The sequence below is a fragment of the Epinephelus fuscoguttatus genome, linkage group LG2 (genome assembly GCF_011397635.1).
Source record: "Epinephelus fuscoguttatus linkage group LG2, E.fuscoguttatus.final_Chr_v1".
In the NCBI taxonomy this organism is placed as follows: Eukaryota; Metazoa; Chordata; class Actinopteri; order Perciformes; family Serranidae; genus Epinephelus; species Epinephelus fuscoguttatus.
In genome coordinates, this window is record NC_064753.1 from 37,126,632 (window position 1) to 37,146,554 (window position 19,923).

At 42.6% G+C, this 19,923-nt stretch overlaps 1 protein-coding gene across 1 annotated transcript; it reads right to left on the minus strand.

Moving 5' to 3' along the window:
• Positions 1–670: 670 nt before the first annotated feature.
• On the minus strand, positions 671–7,994 carry LOC125899557 (ubiquitin carboxyl-terminal hydrolase 2-like). The gene is made up of 7 exons (XM_049593949.1): positions 6,739–7,994; positions 5,367–5,564; positions 5,104–5,299; positions 4,784–5,011; positions 4,536–4,678; positions 3,103–3,238; positions 671–1,253 (listed from the first exon to the last, which is right to left on the minus strand). Exons 1-7 carry the CDS (start codon positions 7,992–7,994, stop codon positions 1,065–1,067), a joined length of 2,346 nt encoding a protein of 781 aa, XP_049449906.1. The 3' UTR covers positions 671–1,064.
• Between the last annotated feature and the right edge of the window lie 11,929 nt (positions 7,995–19,923).

The window sequence follows — 19,923 nt, forward strand, 5'->3', positions numbered from 1 at the left end:
TGTCCCTGGCGTAGAGCTCACACACCCGCAGCAGCAGCAGCAGCAACCCTTACAGTCTGTGGTGTAGTGAAGTTGAGCACAGTGCATTGGACGTAGTTGGCACATCAGCATGCTGTGATGCCACCAAAATGCTCGCAAGTATGGCTATACTACACGCCACTCCATTCACATTATGGGTATCAAATAAAGTACTCTACTGGTATCTGTATCACTCTAATGGTACTGGTGTTGATACTGATATATTTCAAACGATATTCAGTCCTAAGTGCGTACACGTTGAATGTAACCCTGCCTGTTTAATCTTTTATTTCCTTCATTCCTGAGTATAAGAGACAGTATGGTGAATAAACATTACATCAATGAAGAAAGACAACATGCACTCTCAAAAAAGAAGAAAAAAGTCTGGAGGTGCTCAGCCACAGAACAACAGTATAAACAAGAAAAAGCCAGCAGCACTCAGTGTCCTTCGTTACCAACTTTTAATACCTCACTGGTACAGGCGATCAAACACACAGACTGGTTTCGACAAGTGTCTTCCTCAGTGTGTGAAAAGACCACACTGAGGAAGACACTTGTCGAAACCAGTCTGTGTGTTTGATCGCCTGTACCAGTGAGGTATTAAAAGTTGGTAACGAAGGACACCGAGTGTTGCTGGCTTTTTCTTGAATAAACATTACACACAAAGTGACTATAATAATGGCACACAAGTCAATGTTGGATCCTCAAATTTATTTGGAAAGCAGAAATGAAGCCAACAGAAAAAAACAAGCACGTCGTCGATGGCTTAGTGGATAGAGCAGGTGCCCCATGTACAAGGCTGTTACTGCAACGGCCCAGGTCCGACTCCAGCCTGTGGCTCTTTGCTGCATGTCATTCTCTCTCTCTCCTCCCTTCACGCTTAGCTGTCCTATCAATTATGGGCAAAAATGCCCCCCCAAAAAAATATACATAAGAAAAAAAAACAAGCATCAGAGATCACTGGTCTCAAGTTAAAAAAAAAGAAAAAAACAGAAAGGAAGTTGAAACTCAGTCCCCTTGTTGATATTGCCAGCTGGTCGGCGAGCTCAGAGTCCGTTGATCTTTGGCTTTTGAAAAGGTTTGCGGCTGTAAAGCAGCACATAGGCATTTGGAGACTGCACAAAGTTATCCCGTACCTCTCTGACTGCTGAGTCGTCAAAACAGTGCCAGGTTTGAGTTAGGGCGTTGTGGCACAGAGCTGTGTAGTGACCCATATTTAGATGACCTGTGTGGTTCTAGAGAAGGAGAGAGTTAATGTACATGAAAATTATATCAAATAAAGAGCTTGTAGTGTTTGAGGTAGGACAAAACTCACAGAACCAAAACTGTCTGAAAAATGAGAACCCCTTTTATGATGAATGACTATTAATTGACTATTAATAAATTGGTGACAGGTTTAGTCAATTTTTACATTTTTACAGTGTTTTTTGTTGTTTTTTTTTTTGGTTTGTTTTTTTTACATCTAGCTGCTGTAAAAAATGACAAAACATCCAACTACACCTTCCAAGGAATTTAAGTAATCTGCCGCTATTGCCCAAAAGTCAGTGGACACCTGACCATCACATATATCAGCTTGTTGTACATCCCATTCTAAAACCATGGACATTAATCTGGAGTTGGACCCCCCCTTTTGTGGCTTTAAGTCACCACTCCTCTGGGAAGGCCTTCCAAAAGAATTTGGGAGTGTGTCTGTGGGAATGTGTTCTTTCTTTAGCCACAAGAGCATTTGTGAGGTCAGGTCCTGGCGTTCAGTGAGAAGGCCTGGCTTGCAATCTGTCGAGCCAGTCGAGCTCGTGGATGCATGAAGAGACCTGGATACAGTGTTGGAGGCGGGGCCTTGTTTATTCTTATGAAAGGTGCTCAGTAGCGCATGAAGCCAAAAAAGCTTGATTTCTGCAGTGTGAAATTACCGGGATCTTTCACATCGTTGGGCAGCCGAGCAGCGAATTCCCACCAGCTATGTGGCTACTTCCCGTTAAGTGCTCTGCTAAATTGAATGGGGATAAAATTCTGCTCTTCCAGACATTTGAAGTTTTAATGGACCCAATGGATCAAAGCCAGGTTGTGAAAGAGTCATTTCTTGGGGGTTGTGATGCTCAAAAAATGTATCCACCAATTTACAGACGTCTCTTTCACAGCGTAGGTATGGGTACAAAGCCTTATGGGCCTTATGGCCTCACATGATGGACCTGGACATTGTAATTCCACATTCAGCCACTAGGTAAAAGCATGGTGCTGTTCCTGGGGGCTTGATCAAGCTCCTACACACCTAACTTGTCTACCCGTGTCATTATTAACCTTGCTATATGCACAGGGGGCACAGAGCCTTCTCCAAAGTGCTGCAACAAACTTCAAAGAGCCCAGTTGGCTAAAATGTCTTCATATCCTGAAGCATAAAAAGGACTCCTCACTGTAACCAAGGAGCCTGGCCCAAACCATGAAAAACAGCCCCATTATCCCTCCTTTACCAAACTTTACAGTAGACTATTTTAGGGTAGATGGCGCTCTCCTGTCATCCACCAAACCCAGATTAGTATTAGTGAACCATGATTCATGACTCCAAAGAGCACATTCCAACTGCTCCATAGTTGAGGCATGCTTCACACCAGTTCAGCTGATGCTTGGCATTACACATGGTGATGTGAGGCTTGTGCGCAGCTGCTCAGTCAACCCTTTTTGTGAAGCTCCCACTGCACATTTAGTGTGCTGATGTTGCTTCAGGAGTCAGTTTGGAACTCTGTAGTGACTTACGCAACAGATGATGGGCAATTTCTACATGCCATGTGCACGTTGGCCCCGTTCTATGAGTTTGCGTGGTCGCTTCCACCTCACAATAATAGCACTTGCAGTTCACGAGGGCGGATCTAGTAGGGCAGAAATTTCACCAACTGACGTGGCAAAGATGGAATTCTTTCACTGTGCTCTTTACGACCCGTTCTAAATGTTTGTCTGTGGAGATTTCACGGCTTTGTGCTGGATTTTATGCACCTGAGAGTTGGTGTGGCTGAAACCCCTGAACTCATCAACCAGTAGGGGTGTCCACTGACTTTTGGCCACATAGTGTGTGTGTGCATGTTTACTCACCACAACAGCATACAGGCGGTATGAAGAGTATGAGTTGTTCTGTACTGAGCTGGACAGAAATGGGGTAAGATCGAGCCTCATGGAGAACACGACATTAGTCCTTAGTTTTACCTGGTTCTTCCCCTTACAACCAAACCTGCATAATAGATAAAGATCATATTGATTTAAGAGGATATTTAATATCCACAACATTAGCTCTCCAGTATCTCCAGGGTATTTAGATGTAGTAGTCAGTCATACAAACTCATGGTAGTGTATCAAGAATGCACGACTCTCCCTGCATTAATGCATGATCACTGCACATGATGGATTGTGATTGTCTGTTGCTCAACACACAACTCACAGTTAAATCATCCATAATTAAAATCTCATCAAATTAGTATTTACAGTCTTTCTCTTCCACACGTCTGGCAGTGCTTTGACCTCTCATTAATAGGATGACTTCTGCACACTGAGCTGCTGCTTGAATTAATGGTTTTAGTTCATCAAACTCGGCTCCTTCAATTATTCTAATAAATACCCATGTTTGCATAATGTTATCACTTGTAGTGAATTCAGGTTTTTCAAAGCAGGCAATATTATATGTGTTAGTTGTAAGTTTATCACTGATAACAGACCGAAGTCTTTTAAGCAGAATTATATTTTGTGCAGGAAGAGAAGATTCATGAACCGTGTTATTTTTTTTTTAATGAAGCTTAACAAGGCGCTCCGGTTCACAGCCTTAATTAAATTTCCCTGTGACTCAACTGCAAGGCTTACACTGAACAATGATTAAAGGAGATAGTGTCGTCAGCTGTTGTTTTCAAGGTCAAGAGTGAAGTTTTAAATTAAACTTTGAAACCAACATGGACTAAAAATCCTTAAATTGCTTTGAAGATCTGATTTTATGGGCAAAGTTCATCTGCTGACGAAGGTCACGTGGACCCTTGAGGTGAGATTCTTTTTTATCAGTCATGATTTAAAGATATACGATGCAGGATTTTCCTAGAAAACGCATAGACTTATAAATCGGTCATCTCTCATGACCCATTAGAAGTGTGTGGCGGTGTGTTTATCTGCAGAGACTCTGCCCCTGCCTGTATTTTCTTATTTTGTGTTCAGGATGTTTATGGATGTGTGTACCCACATCGCTCAGGTGAGGCTGGGGCTTTTTAAAAAAAGTAGCAACCAGGTGCCAGACTCTAAGCAGTGGGCATCTAAGAGACTCAGCGCCAAAGAAATGCAAATCCAACATGGCAAAACACCAAACAAGAGTGAATCTAGGGTTGACTTTTTCATTCACTCTCGCTGGTGAGCATGTTTTCAAACAGTAACCGACAATCCTGCACAGTATACGTTTTATATCTTGAACATTTGTTCACAATAGCCAAAGATGAATCAGTTAAACATGTACTCTTGCTGCCTTTATCAGATAACGTTATGTGTCTACCCACCGTTTCAGGTGCAACATGAGGATTTCGGGAGGTTTTTCCAAATTAGTGAGGACTGCTGTTTCTCTCCTCAGCCCACACACTGAGCACAGCATCTGCTCTCCCCCGGTCAGGATAGTCTGCTCAAAGAACAGTGACAAGCAATCCTGCACAACATAGAGACAGAATTGTGTGAAAGCACAGAACAATAAGGAAACCTCAGCATGCACACAGTCTGGCTGATAGTGGCAGCTGCAGGCGTTTAAAGGTACCTGAATGGAGCACTTGATGATGTCGGTTGGAATCGGTAGTGACAGTACAGTGAAGGTCTGTGTGCTGTGTGTCTGGTGGTCGCAGTGCATGCAGAGAGTCATGTAGCCCAGCCGGCCCTCAAACAGCTGTGTGACAATGGTGGTGGACTCCCCCACTGCAGTGGCACAGTTCCTGTTGTGGTCTTGTCTTGGTGGTCGTATTGAGGAGCGCATCTGGCGCTTTGCAGCCTTGTAAACAGACACACACAGATTTACTCTTTCTATAGGTGTATTTATTTCCCTGCAGAGAGCTATATGATGAGTGATAGATGTTGCTGCACCTTTCTAAGGTCGTCATGGAGTGCATTGAGGAGAAAGAGCAGCAATTCCTGGGCGTCTTGCTGTGAGTAGTTGTTGAACTGTGGGAGGATGGAGCACAGCACAGACCTGGCCTCCACAGGGGAACAGCTGGAGCTCTTTCCCTGCCACATCTCCTCCAGCAGGCGGACAAACATCTCGGCAACCCGGCACTTAGACCTGTGTAACAGAGGTTAAACGGCTGGGAAAACATGACAAGAAAGAGAACTGGCAGGGGGTATCTTACCTTCCCAGCTCTTTGCGAGTGTCTTGATTGAGGAGGTGCTCCACGAGGGGCACAGTGGAACACAGACACTGTAGCACAGCATTTAAGTAGCAGGAGTTGCCAGAGTTGTCCAAACCACACACTCCTGGTCTGTTCCACCCCTGCAGCCTCACTGCAGAGCTGTAGCCTCGTTTCTCATTTTCCATCACCTGACCACAGCTGCAAGACCAGTGAACAGAAATCAAAACCACATCCTCATAACTGTGAGACAGACAGCGCACACTCTGTTTTTTAGAACGCCAGCTAAATCAAAGAGTCCAGTATGTTATTTCCATGGCCTAGGAAACTTCAATCAATGTTCGTTAACGTGAGATGTTCTCTCTCAAAACGAGAAACCAGAAAGTAAGTCTCAAACTCGTGATGTCATCAAGTATAAAGTCTCGAGCTGCTCCACAGATGATGAATGAGCGCAGAATTTGGTGGACCCACAGTGTTTTTCCAGTTTTGTACTATTTTCAATTGTAAAACAGAAAATGTACTCATGTACTCAGAACATTCCCCCAGGTGCTCACTCTGTCATCTATTACATCTCTCCCCATTCATTATCTATGAAGAAGCGCCACACTTTATACTTGATGACATCACAAATTTGAGTTTCAGCCTCCAGCTTTTGGATTTGGGAGAGAGTTGTTCATATTAACATGTATTTTTGGACCATCTTAGACCACAGGAACTACATGTATAACTTTTGAAAATGAGCAAACTTCCCCTTTAAATATGTTTCTACAGCTGAATAGGTTAGATGGTTACTTAATTGCCAGACAATATATTTAAATTTAATTTATCAAGCAAAAATCTTAAACTTTTACTGCTACTTTTCAGATCTTCTCTGTTTTGAATAGCTGTAAATTGAATATATTTACATTTTGGACTAAAGAAAGTTGAAGATGGGATCTGGGAAATTGTGGACCTTTTCAGTCTTTTATGAAATGTCAAATCAATTAATTAGAAAAATAAAAGGCTTATTAATTATTTAATAATGGAAATAATCATTAGTCGCAGCCCAGTTTACACTGATAGACTAATGTACTGTACGTTGCATACAGTGTACTTTATTTTTTTTACTCTTTAATGTGTTATTATACCATAACATCTATATTAATATAGAGAATAACAGTGAATAATACTGAGATAATATTGAATTGAATTCAGCTGAGGTTGTACTGAATTCAAAATGACGGAGCCTTAATACAAATATATTTTTAGACATTAAATGCTTTTAAAAATAGATCTACACACTGCTTGAACTTGCCTAGGTTTTCTCAAACATCTGATATTGTGAAGACTATTGTTAGCTCGAGCTGAAACACTACAACAGTTCAGTGAGACTAACCTCTGCTTAGAAAGATTTGTTAAACTTGTCTCTTGGTACGAGCTGCTGTTCAGTCGTGGCAGGACAGGCACAGTGATGCTGCTGTCCACGGCCAACTTAGAGGCCAGAGTCCTGGTGAACTCCGTCAGGTCGACCTGTTTGCCCGAGCCCTGACTCTGCAGGGTGTGGAGCCTGAACGTGTTGATGCAGATGATGTGTAGCGTCACCCAGAGGCCTGGGAGAAACACATCTACCACTGATCCTTTCAGGTCTGACAGAGGAAACAGAGCAGGTCCGGTCCAGCCCTGCAGATGGGCTACGAGATGAGACGGTGAGGTGTCAGAAGTTCGTTTGACCTGATGTGGCCTGACTGGTGGAGACGAAGATGATGGTGGGTCCAGGACTGACCTTTTAGCAGTTGAAACGAAATTAATATCGACCCCTAAGCCGGAGAAGATGTCCGTGAGCCTGCCCTCCATCTGTGCAGAGCTGTCCAGCTGAACCGTGTGTCTGTAGCTGCAGAAAGGTCTCAGCAGGTGTCCCACCACCTGCTCAACCACAGGTTTCCTACTCTGCTTCTGGAGTTGCTCTGGACAGTACAGATACATGTTACAGATAAACCCGGAGTTCATGTCACAGAGCAGGGCAAGATGGAGAGAACAAGGCGTCTGCTGGTAGGAAAGTCTGTATTTCTTCACAGCCAGGTTGTGACCAGGTGTGTATAAAGCCTGGTAGCGCCTGGTTAAGTGGCTACAGAAAGCAGACAGGATGTCCAACTTGTCTCCGTCCTCCAGTCTGGTCAGAGACAGGAGGTTGGTCTGGAAGCTGTTTCTCTTCAGGACGCCCTGCCACCCATCCAGTTTCAGGGTCAGCTCAGAACCAAACTTGCAGTCCTCACCTACAGACAGGCCGCTCTGTAGGACTATAGAGATCCACGTTAATGCCTCGGCATACTCCTCCTCAGAGAGATCTGCACTCTGCTCTCTGCTGTGGCTGTATGACGGACGGTTAGCTCCTGACTTCACACTAGCAGCTCTCCTGATCAGCTCCCGGACAGCTCCCCTGTCCAGCACTTCCAGAAGCAGCTCTCTGGCTGTATGGTACACCTGGTAAGTGGGTCCAGTCTGAATCCTGGCGAGTGGCTTCACCTTTTTAGACCTGAAGATGTTTGGTAAACACAGGCTGTCCCTCTGGGAGTCTCCATGCAGCTCATCCTCTAGGTGGCACTCCTCTGACATCCAGGTGCACTCTCTGACCAACAGAGCTTTGGCCTTCATCTTAGCCTCTCTGCGTGGTCTAAGAAAAAGTCATCTCAAAACAGTGACATCTTCTCTCACAGCAGAGACCTCTGATCTGCAACTGCTACAACATGTCAAGAGATAAGTCACAAAAACCTAATTGCTGCGTGCCTGAGATTCCTCCCTGATGACAAACGTAGAAGATAACCACTCCACAGAACACTGTATGTCTCTCTTCCTATAGGGTGTCTAACAAACTGTGTGTGCTCTACATATATATATGTGTGTGTTGATCTGCTCTCAGGTGAACACCCATGAGAATCTGCTGTTGCGGTGAATCACCAGGGATCCACTGTGTCTTGGCAACCTTTAAACACAACACTTAAACTGCCATGCAGCTCTCAGGACATGTTTTGTCCTCCTGTGTGTGAGTTCAGGGTTTGGCTTGACATTTAGCAAACCATTTAGAAGCGAAGGGAAACCCTGCGTGTCATCAGTTTGCTTCATTGTGTAAATATTGATCATTGTTTGAGGTCTAAACAATCTTTCTTACGCTCCACCAGATGGGACTCTGTGGAATATTCCGCCTGGATGCAAATTTGTAAGCTAATGACAGAAATACAGCTCACGTGCAGCAGCTTTTAGCCATTGACAGAATAAAGCAATATCCACTAACATTTTTTATCTTTTCTTTTACTGCTTACACATTTTTCTGTCCTCTCTTTGAACAGCCAGTTGCCACTGTTGGTCTGTGTTAAATTAACATTTAAAGGAAATCTCATCAACCCCCTGCAGTACTCCAAAGTACCCCTAGGGGCACATGTACCCCCATTGGAGAAACACTGGTCTGCAGTGCATGTGATGCTTGTAATGTCCCTCAGATCACCCACTCCACTCCATGCAGCTGTTATGATTGGCCAGTAGGAGCCGCCAATGCAGCAATAAGGACATGAGCCCCTCACTGGCTTCCCACCCCCTGAGTACTGGCAAGCTGAAGGTATCATTAGGGATTGTTCTCGGGTCTCTGCGGCGGAGGGTGAGTGATTTTGTCCTGGTAACCACATGCGTACTTAATGTGCAGATTGTACTGTTTCTACCTGAGTGGCCTACTGCTCATGTGCTTACTCCTAGAGGCAATCTGTGATCAAAGTGTTAATAAAAAGGGGAGCCCCGTCACCAACATTCAGATACATCACTCCCAAATTTATCAATTTGTCTTTAATCAAAGCAGACAACAGCAACATCTAGAAAACAACTACAGTCAATCATGAATGTTTTTGAGGGTGTTAAAGACTTGTTTACATCAGTATATGTGCGTAAATAAAAGAGTAATACAGGTAGTTTCAAGTCAGATCAGTGGAAAGTAACTTATATTTCTAGCAGTGCTATCAGGTTTGATTTCATTAACAGTGTATCCTGTAAGTATCAGCATCAAGAAAATATAATGGTGTCGCTCACCATCACTCTGTTGGTGGATCAAACTGGCCTCTCGTGTTTCTGGGTCTGGATAACAGCACTGTGTATTTAATAAATCATGACTGACTTTGCAAACTTGCAAAACTCTTTCACACTCAGTTACACACATTAAGCTCCCCTGATGTGAGCAGCGCCACTGGAGCTGTCCAAGATTAAGTGCCTGGCTCAACAGCACATCAGCAGGAGGCCTGGATTTATTTAGATTAACACAGCACTCTCTCCAGCAACATCATGTGCTTATTGTGTACCCGTCTGCAGATCCTCCACAAGGGGGAGCTGTTTAGTGACTGTCAGATCAGCTCAACATGAGCCAACCTGTGGCCCTGTTCACACCTAGTATTACACATGAGAGAGGTTTTCCTTGACTGACATAAATCTGTTCATTTTAACCCAAACCATGACTTTTTTCCTAACCTTCAGCAAGGAAACTTTTTCCGGTAGAAAGTCCTCAAAGAAAATTTCTCCCGACTGCTATTAACATGTGTCTTGGGTGTTCAGATCACAAGTGGATGGCTCCAAGTGCAGGTGTAAATGCACCAAATGTGTTTTGAGATGACATTCAGAGGTGGTCTTGGCCACATAGGGCTGCATTTCTTTCAGCAGTATGTAAGCTTATGTGTCCTGGGCCACACTGAAGGGTCTACAACTTAGCTGACATCCTCTGCATAGGCAGAAGTATGTACCCAGTTGGTGCATTGTGAGAACCCCCATTTCTCCTTGAAACCAGTCTACCATAGTCTGTCCCCTCAAGGCAACCTAATAAATTAGCACTGGAGTGGGTAAAGCACGACAAACCTCCTGCAAGTTTAAAACAACCACACATTTGGTCTTTACAAACGAAAACGATGTACGTGTTTATGGGTTTATAGAACAGGGAAGTGAGATCCAATCACAAATGGTCACTCAAGACGCATGTGGAGTTAATGCCAAATGTGAACAGATAGACTTGGAGCTGTTCACTGGTGATCGAATCACCCAAAATGCATGTCAGTATGAAGTGTAAATGGGGCCTGTGTCACCCACAGGGAAAGAAATTGATAGCACCATCACACTGGACATGCAGATTTAGACCAAACATGATGATGTCACCTACTGCAGGCAAATAAAGTTATAGCTCAAACAATTTAATCACTTTATGTTGTCAATATACTAGTAAATACTTTTGGGGTTACCATGTAGTGACAGCCATCAAGTCCACTGTTACAGATGTTTGTAAACTATTAACCAGCTTCTGATAGTGCATTATTAGTAAACCATAAAATCTGTAGGGATTAATGTTAGTAAATCATTAATGAAGAGCCTAAATTTATAATCCCTATAATAAACCACCAGCTCATGTGACATGTGGATATCCAGTTTGGGTGCTGCCTTCTCTCCTCGCCAAACTCACCAGGCTGCTTCATTAGAATATTTTCCAATTAAACAAACATGTACATGTTTAAAGTTTAACATATAAATCCTTTAACATCTATGTACACACAGAGCAACCAGAAAAATGAAAATAATTGCACTGCACAGTTTTTGCATTAACACAAGTCTAACAGTTGTAGAAGCTCTTACTTTGCTTGCCTGTAGATGGCACACATCATCAGGGCTACATTTTCTGCTGCTTCTCTTACCAGTAAGTGGTTCAGGTTAAACTAGACGTGCATGTTAAATTGTGGGTTTGAATTTCCTGGTTTCATGTGCGTCGGAATAATTGACAGGGGAGTTCTTATTTCACAGAGCTCTTTCCACTGGGGCAAGATCAGTTCGAATAATAAAGTCTGGACAATTTCAGCCAAATTATTGAGCCAACATTCTGTGTTTTGACAAAACACATTTCTGCTTCTACAGATTTGATCCAAAATTCACCATATGGGAACAGAAATATCTGTTGTAAGCTTTTTTTTTCCTGTTTTTGGCTTCAGCACAATTGTAATATTCCAAGCTGTTTGGCTGTGAAATGCAGATATATTTGGCAATGAAGGCAGAAAAACAAGAGGCATTTTTTAGCATTGTTTTCCTTGATTATGATCAAAACAAAATTAGTACAAGTCCCCAAAGTTCCCTGGGTTCATTTCACAACATTTATTAGTCTAAAGTTCACCTGTGATTTTACCTTTAACCTCCCAAAGAAAGTGTCATCCAGTGTGAGCAAAAACTATACTTTTCGCCCAAATGAAAAATAACATTTTAAGGCTCAGTGCAGAGTGACATGACACTAACACTGTAGATTTCTATCCTGCAAGAGCATAGCTAATCAAGTAGATGAACAAACAATAATAGTCTCTCAGCAGCAGTCTTTGTAAGTGTTTTCTCCACAGTGAATCTACTGTCTGTGCTGCAGCACCGGCGCGTCGTGACAATACCCTGCCTTCTGTCATCGGGGGTGGAAGAATCACACAATTACCTCGAGGGCTCTGGAAGCTCTCTTGCATAAATCAAATCCTCTTTCAAGCTCAAAATATGTTAATCCATTAATATCAAAGGCCATCTCCTCTCCTTCTGTACGCCCTTTGAGCTTTCTGCACCTTCTAATATAAGAACTATTCATGTACCCATAGAGAACAGATCCGCTGTTCCTGGATGTGCTTCACTGTGAAGTGGCCAGTTCATGTAACCCACACAATGGATAAGAAAATACAAAGGTGATGATTTTTTTTTCATGTAGGAGTCTCAAGTCATACATATGTAGGCGATATTTTGCAGTGAAACACCACTCAAATTATCTTCTGAAGATTCACATCCAGCAGCTGAGCTGTTTTTGCTTTTCTTCGTGAGGGTGGGCGTTTGCATGTGCATCTAAATTTAAGACACGTGATATCTTTGATAAATCAGTTTATTTTGTAGCTTGTCACTTTTTGTGTTATTTTTATTCACTGTTGAAGTTTTTAATGTTTAACAACTAGGGATGCTCATTATAACCAACAAAACGAATTTTGACCAATTAATACTATCAGATAAACAGTTAAAAGTATATATTGAATATAACATACTGCCACTATGGGAGGAGATGATGAGACAGTGGAGTCTGCTGCTGCCCAGACTGGAGTCTTATGCCACCGCCAGGGCAATGCCATGATGTTGCTCCTGGGAGATGACCACAGCACCCCTCAACAAGCTAATGACCCAGATGCAATTGAATACAAACCCTCTTCATTGGTGGAAAGGAGTGGAAAGGATCAGCAAACTTTCTGCTGCTGCCTTTACACAGGATCGTCAGTTTAAAATCTGCCCAGTTAGCACAAGCTAACACAGCAGCAGCGGCTAGCATTCAACAGAGAGTCATTAAACGGTCCTGACAGACTCACACCGACATCAAAAAAGGAAAAAAAACAACAAAACTCTGACATATTGAAATTTAAGTGGTAAATTTAAGTGAAAAAAAACCCCTCAGAAATTCTCTGAGAATACATTCACACATATATGAGAAAAATGCCTTTCTGCCAGAAAGTTTGGTGACGTAGTGTAGACATAGGATAGTAATGAGTGACAAATTCCACTTGTGGAGGAAGTTGTGGTGGATTAAAGGGTCAAGCACAGGATTTTCACCCAGGATACAGGGGTTTGTGTCCTGTGTGAGTCATCGTTGGCTCCTTATTTTTAGGCTCCTGACACACCAAGCCGATGGTCAGCCGTTGGTCAATGTCAGGTTGTTGGTGAATGTCTGTTGCCCTAGTTTTTGCGGTGTGTCCTGCACTATTGGCACTCGTCGGCCCTTGACCGCTTTGTTGGAACATCATGTTCAGCGCCCGCAGCCCCCATCAGACACACACACACACACACACACACACACACACACACACACACACACACACACACACACACACACACACACACACACTTGTCGGTTGATGGTTAATGATCGTTTGATGAAGGTCGGCTGTCTGTCAACAAAAAAAAAAATCTGAATGAGCATCTTGATAACAACACATGACATTCTGGAAATACTACAATACACATGTACAAAAAAAAACACTAAGTGAAAAGTTACTAGCAGTCAAATAAATGTGGGGGAATAGAAATAGCCTGTAAAGTAGCATCAAATTGTACCTCAAAATTGTACTTTAGTATTTAAAAGTAAACATATGTATGTTTCACAACTGAGGGCAAAAAAGAAATATAAAAAGAAAACATCAGTGCTGACACTCCCTCATTTCCTCTAATACTGCTAACAACGTGTGAAAGGTCACATGAGTTTGTCTGACTGATAACACACACACCGCACAACACAGGGACTTCTTATAATGACATCTTGTCTCGCTCAGTCTTACCTTTGCCTCATAATGACTGGGTGAATTCTTCCTGCACCCGTTCATTAAACGCATTAGGCAGCACAAGTAGTTATTTGCCTCCTTCGTATATTCAAATTTAATTTTTTAGAATCAGCAAGAACATTGAGTCACTGAAGTTTTGTGCAGCACACCATAAATGCTGATGCTCTTCTTTTTCCTGCACTTTGGTAGGTTTAGTATCTCTCTTACACACACACACACACAGATGACATAGACACAAAAACTTGTTTTATATTAAAGAACAATTTGTCTTCACCTCTTTGCATCCTGTGCTCTGGCACCAGGACATTTACTTATTCATGAGCAGTGTATATGTTTAGGAATAAAAAGGCAAATCACACTGGACTGAATATAAAACGTGTCGTGTGAAACTGCATTTCTAAGTATAGCTGCGGTGTCTCCCAGGATGTCTGTGGGAAAATACATTCTGTTACGTCTCCACCAGAGAATTCACAGCACCGTATGTCATCAGTTGGAGAAAAGTTTGACATCTACATATACATCAGCTGTACCTCTGTCTGAAACTGAAATATCTACATGACATTGGAAACATCCACACCCTGAAAAAGGTCAGCTTTGTTTTGGAAAACACAAGGAATTGTTGTTGTGGTGGGAATACATGCAGGCTCGCTTGTGAGCAGTGGCCACAGTGTGGAAAATGGGGCCAACTGATAAGTCTATCTGTCTCCTTTTTTCTTTTTCAGGCCAGTTCAGACACCTGCAGACCTGAACCATTTCCCTCACAACTGTGTGAGTACAGTACAGCGATCCCAGATATTTTAATACATCTGTAATGTTAGAACAGAACCGTGGAAACTCCCAAAGATACTGTATTTTTATCATGTGGGAACAACTCAATTTACTTTATTTCACCAGGATGATTCACTCAGTTTATTACAGCTCTCTGGGGAACACTGGGTACATACATTAAACAATCTGTGTGGGCATGGTAGGGAGGAAAAGCAGATTTGTCTTGTTACTAAAGACTACACACAACATAATATTTTTATCACACCAGATAAAAATAGTGGCTTCCATTTGTTTGCATGCAGAAGAACTGTTTTATTGTGGAAATTTTTCTTAAGAATGAAGGCTGTGGATTTTGTTATCCATTTCTTACATCAAAATTGCATTAGAGAGGCTCTTCACAGCCAGTGTGTAGAGGAGAAATCAGTACTGAGAGCAAAAGATTTTGCTGGTGTGAGTGTGGTTTTAAGACAGACTTGAATGTGAACCAAGCAGCAACCTCCGAAGCCAACACTGAAGTGCCAGAAACTGCAGTTCTTTGAATGAACACTTAAGGCTGGCTCCAAAAATAAGTCAATCTTCATAGATCCCCATGTTAAAATGCCCAACTTTACAACAGAAATAACATGTTTACAGCCTGGTACAAAAAAAACTGTTTTGCTCAGAAGCTGTGAATATGACATTGCAAACCATCACCTTTAAGTCTATATTGCAAACTTGTTAGCAAACATAGTTTATTTACACACTGATCTGGCGAACAAAAGTCCAATATTGACTCCTTCCTAGCTCTGGTTTTGGTCTCCACCATCTCCTGAGGGACATGTGTGGCTCTTTAGCAGCTAAATGCTCTGCTGTGCTCACTGTCGAGTCGCTAACTACATCTGTCCAGTACAGGTCATGTAGAGCGGGGCTGCAGCTGTGGTCACAAAACAGATGTGTAGATCTGGTGTCAAAGCAGTACAACAGCGTATTTGGGCCACCGTTAGGGATAAAAGGGAGGTTCCAAGAAATTCTGAGAAAAAAAACTCAGAAATTTGAAAATTAAAGTGGTAAATTTAAAAGAAAAAACTCTCTTCGATTACATTCACAAATGTATGAGAAAAATGCCTTTCTGCTAGAGAGTTTGGTGACGTAGTGTAGACATAGACATTGTAATGAGTGATAAATTCCACTTGTGGAGGAAGTTGTGGTGGATTAATGGGTAAAGCACAGGATTTTCACCCAGGAGACTGAGGTTTGTGTCCCGTGTGAGGCATTGTTGGCTTCTTATTTTTAGGGCCCTGACACAACAAGCCGACAGTCAATGTCAGGCTGTTAGTGAGTGTCTGTTGCCCTAGTTCTTGTGGTGAATCCCACACCGTTGGCACAAGCTGGCCCTTGTCTGCTTTTTTCCGACCAGTTCAGCATGTTGAATCGGTCTCAGAGTCAGCAGAGCCCAGCGGTGATTAAAATCAATCTGATTGGCAGTTCAACTTAATGCACGAGAAGAGGAACAGAAGTAAGGAGCAGTAAACAAACAGATAAAGTCAAGAAGAGGGATCGAAACAAATTTGTTATATAAGGAAAGATTGTGTTTTTAGCCATTGAGCTTTTTAGCAGAAATGGTTTGCAGTTGCACATGTATGTAACTAGCTAACTAGCATGTTGAATTTGTCCTGTCTGTCTTCCAGTTTACTTTTTTTAATGATGAATACAGACCATCACCGCCTGCTGGTATGGAGAGTTATTCCCTCTCACACAGACAGAGATCATTCGTGTTAGTTGACCATTGGCTGAAGTCTTTGCAACATGTTGAAGTGCAACTAAGGTGACAAGACAGTCAGCCTTAGTCGCCACTAGTTCTGATAATGATGATAATGATAATGTCAGTTTGGTGTGTCTGGGCTTTTATACCTAGTTGACTTACTATTTTCATTTTTAGGATGTAATAAAGCTGCTGAATGCACACTCTGCACATTAACTTAGGAGGGTAACTGAATTGGCCCGTTCAGACTAACATCATATTTCAGAGTTAGTAGGACACCAAGCAAGCATGTCCAGCTGATCAGGAAAAGTCCAGGATGGACTATGGCTGTGGCTCAGGAGGCAGAGTGTGTCATCCACTAATTGATCCCTGGCTCTTCCAGTGCAAATATCACTGCGCAAGATACTGAACCCCAAATGTGAGTGTGTGTGAATGTGTAGCCTCCCCAGCCACCAGTTTATGAATGTGTGTGTGGATGGGTGAATGTGACATGTAGTGTAAAAGTGCTTTGAGTTGTCGGAAGATATACAAGTCCATTTACCATAATGTGGCATCCGGATTGGACATTCACTGGACATTCAGTGTCTCAACATCTGTGGTGTGATAAGGTTGATTCAATCCTGCTCAGTGAGGCGATGTGGTTCCACAACAACAACAAAAAAAACCCACATTTTTTTAAAACCTTTTTTTCTCATAAATTTGTGATTTAAATCTCAGAGAGATCTGTATTCATTTATTTATGTTTTACCTATACTGGCCCTAATCAGCTGTCGGAAAACGGCGAGTTTGCTAAGAAGTCGTATAAAGTGATACACTGATCTGATGTCAGTGGTCAGGACGCTCTGTAACTTTGGCAGTAGCTAAAGCTTTTAAAGTGCAAGTGCCGAGAGGTGATGTCTATTTATAAAGTCACTTTGTGGTCTAACTTTAGCTATCCGGCGCTCTGCACAACCCGGGTCTGAATAAGGACACACATTCTGACACCGAGGTGCCATAATGAGCAGCCCCACATTTTAGCAGATAACTGTTGGAGTCTTTTGTCTCTTTGTTTATTCAACCACACTGCGAGACCTCTGCCAAGCAGGCCATCCCCTCCTATAAGTTATTTTGGTGCTTTCCACTGGAGGAAATTCTGCAGGAGCTTAATCACTTCCTGATCTTTGCTGAAATGGCCAACACTGAGCTTTAATTGGCCTTCCAGGAAAGAGAATAGCAATCATGACCTTGAGTTAGGAAGCAATGCGTTAAGCTTCTGTCAGCTGATGGGTGGCAAGTTGAGCTGCTTATCCTGGAGTTCGGAGGTTTTATTTTTAACCTGACAACACCTGACAGGCCTGGCACCTGGGGCAGACCTGATGGGGCGAGGGATGAGTGTCGGTCAGGGGAAGGGAGGAGGGCACATGCGAAAGTGGGGTATGTAGGAGAGCTACACAACACAATTAGGTGTGAGTTGCAGGAGAATGTGCGGATAAAGTTGCAGCAGAGAAGGCGGGTGGAAGAGCTTGTTTCATGATGGCGGTAATGAGGATGGCTGTGTGATGTTGAAGCGAGTGTTGACATCTGAGCGGAGATGCTGACAATTAAATCAGAAACATCACATCTTTCTGTAAAAGACAGAGCACACAGACTGAGGGAAGGAGGGAGCTTGTGGGAAAGATATGAAACGTGTTTACAGAGGACATGTGAGGCGTTGGGAGTGGAAACAGTAAAAAAAATAGCATGTGACATTTTGATTTTGACCTACATTTAGTCTTCATAGGCGCTTCTCTTATCAGGTACCTGAGCTTTCATCTGAGTATTCCAGCAGGGTTTAATCACAGCGGCTCAGGATTGTATTGTTACCAAGAGAGCAGAAAAACAACACAGAGCTGGCCTAATTTTTCCCAGCAGGAAGTAGCAGCGGTGAAACAACCCAAAGCCCAGCTGTGGCTGATTATAGTGAGACAACCCATTTCAACCTTTGTACCACAGTTTTTTCTCCCTGTAAGATTAGAGCTGTCTCTGTCTGTTCAGAGAATTATTTACATTATGAACCAGTTTCCAACCTGATCGGCTCACGTGAACTAGTCCTGATCATGTTTTGGTACAGAAACAGTTCACCTCGACACCAAAAACATCATGTGAAGATCTGTCCTAACATTTGACTGTTATTCACTGCAGGTCACCCCCAGAGGTTAGCAGCATTCTTAAATGAGCAAAACAGCAGCAGTGGCAAGTAAGTAACACAGCATTTTCAGACACTTGTACTTGAGTATTTTTGTTTTATGCTTACTAAGATTTTACAGACAGAATATAATCAGTTTACATGCACTGTAGTAGTTTAAAGGGCAAATAGACACCCTCTGCATTCAGATTGCTTCCCTATAAGTCTTCCTTTAACTATGCATTTCTGAAGGCTCAATTCAAGGCTCAAAGGAAGCACGTCAACCACTGTGCGACCATAACAGGAAGAGATTAGCGCTTTCATTCTTCCTGGTAGCTATCAGTGGCTATCCCCACTTACTAAAGACTGTCAGTGTGAGTTCTTTGCATTTACTGTCCCCAGTAATGGACATGGCAGACGTTAGAGCAACTGGAGTAACTGTGGAAAACAAAATGCAGTGTGTCTTGTGTTGTTGGTAGTTGCTAGGCTCTGAAGAAAACAGGAAGCTATCCAGTTGCCATTGCAAGAGCAGCACCATCAATAATGCAGGGTTCCTACACATTTTCCATGTTATAATTCTATACTTTTCCAGACTCAGATCTCCAGATTTCATGGTAGATTCTGAAAACTTTGTGGCTGCACAGAAAGTTGGACAATATTCCACTGTCAAACATCTCTGCCCAAAGAAGAAGTAAACGGTGCTACTTATATTATGTTCCCTTAATATATTAAATAATATGGTTAGTATTGTCACCTCACAGCAAGAGGGTTCCTGGTTCGAACCTTAGGTGGGGGAGCCCCTCTGTGTGGAGTCTGCGTGTTCTCCCCGTGTCAGCGTGGGTTTTCTCTGGGTGCTCCAGCTTCCTCCCACAGTCCAAAGACATGCAGGTTAATTGGTGACTCTAAATTGCCCGTAGGTGTGAATGTGAGTGTGAATGGTTGTCTTGTCTCTGTGTGTCAGCCCTGTGATAGTCTGGCGACCTGTCCAGGGCATACCCTGTCTCTCACCCAATGTCAGCTGAGATAGACTTATCAAGACCTGGAAATGACTAAAATCCAATTTGATAATTTCCCTACTTTGCAGTACTTATCTGTTTCCACTATACACTCCCCACCAGTGTGGTTAAGTTTGTCCCCACCTCGACCCGCTACATTAACGCTGCTTACATGTTGATGCATCAGTCATAATAATTCATAATAAACTGACTATCCTCAAGTATGTTTTGCTCATGAATACTTTAACTTGAATGCAGCCTGTTTTAATTATAGTTGAAAAGGTTAACAGCTTGGAATTACCACTTTTACGTGTAAGCCAAAAAAGTCTGCTTTCCCCCTTTTTGTGCTCATTTTGAAAAAAACAATGCGCCTCAGTTCCAAAATGTCATGTTATCTCAATATTTGAAGATCATATAATACAGGGAAACCTGAGGCTATATGCTTTAATGCCCCAAAAAAGTAATTCTTGTGCTGACTGATGACTCCCCATGATCCTAAAAGTGACTTTGACAATGTCACCATAACCTGCAGGAATTATTTCCTCACACTTGTTGAGTTCTCTCTCATGCAATTTAAGTGTAGAGA

What these genes read in the sequence shown, in the direction of transcription:
- LOC125899557 (XM_049593949.1), bottom strand. Translation starts at nt 7,994, where the DNA reads ATGAAGGCCAAAGCTCTGTTGGTCAGAGAGTGCACCTGGATGTCAGAG. An exon ending in TCCATGACGACCTTAGAAAG is followed by an intron (nt 5,012 to 5,103) that starts GTGCAGCAACAT and finishes TCTGTTTACAAG; the next exon opens with GCTGCAAAGCGCCAGATGCG. An exon ending in ACCGCCTGTATGCTGTTGTG is followed by an intron (nt 1,254 to 3,102) that starts GTGAGTAAACAT and finishes CTCCTTCTCTAG; the next exon opens with AACCACACAGGTCATCTAAA.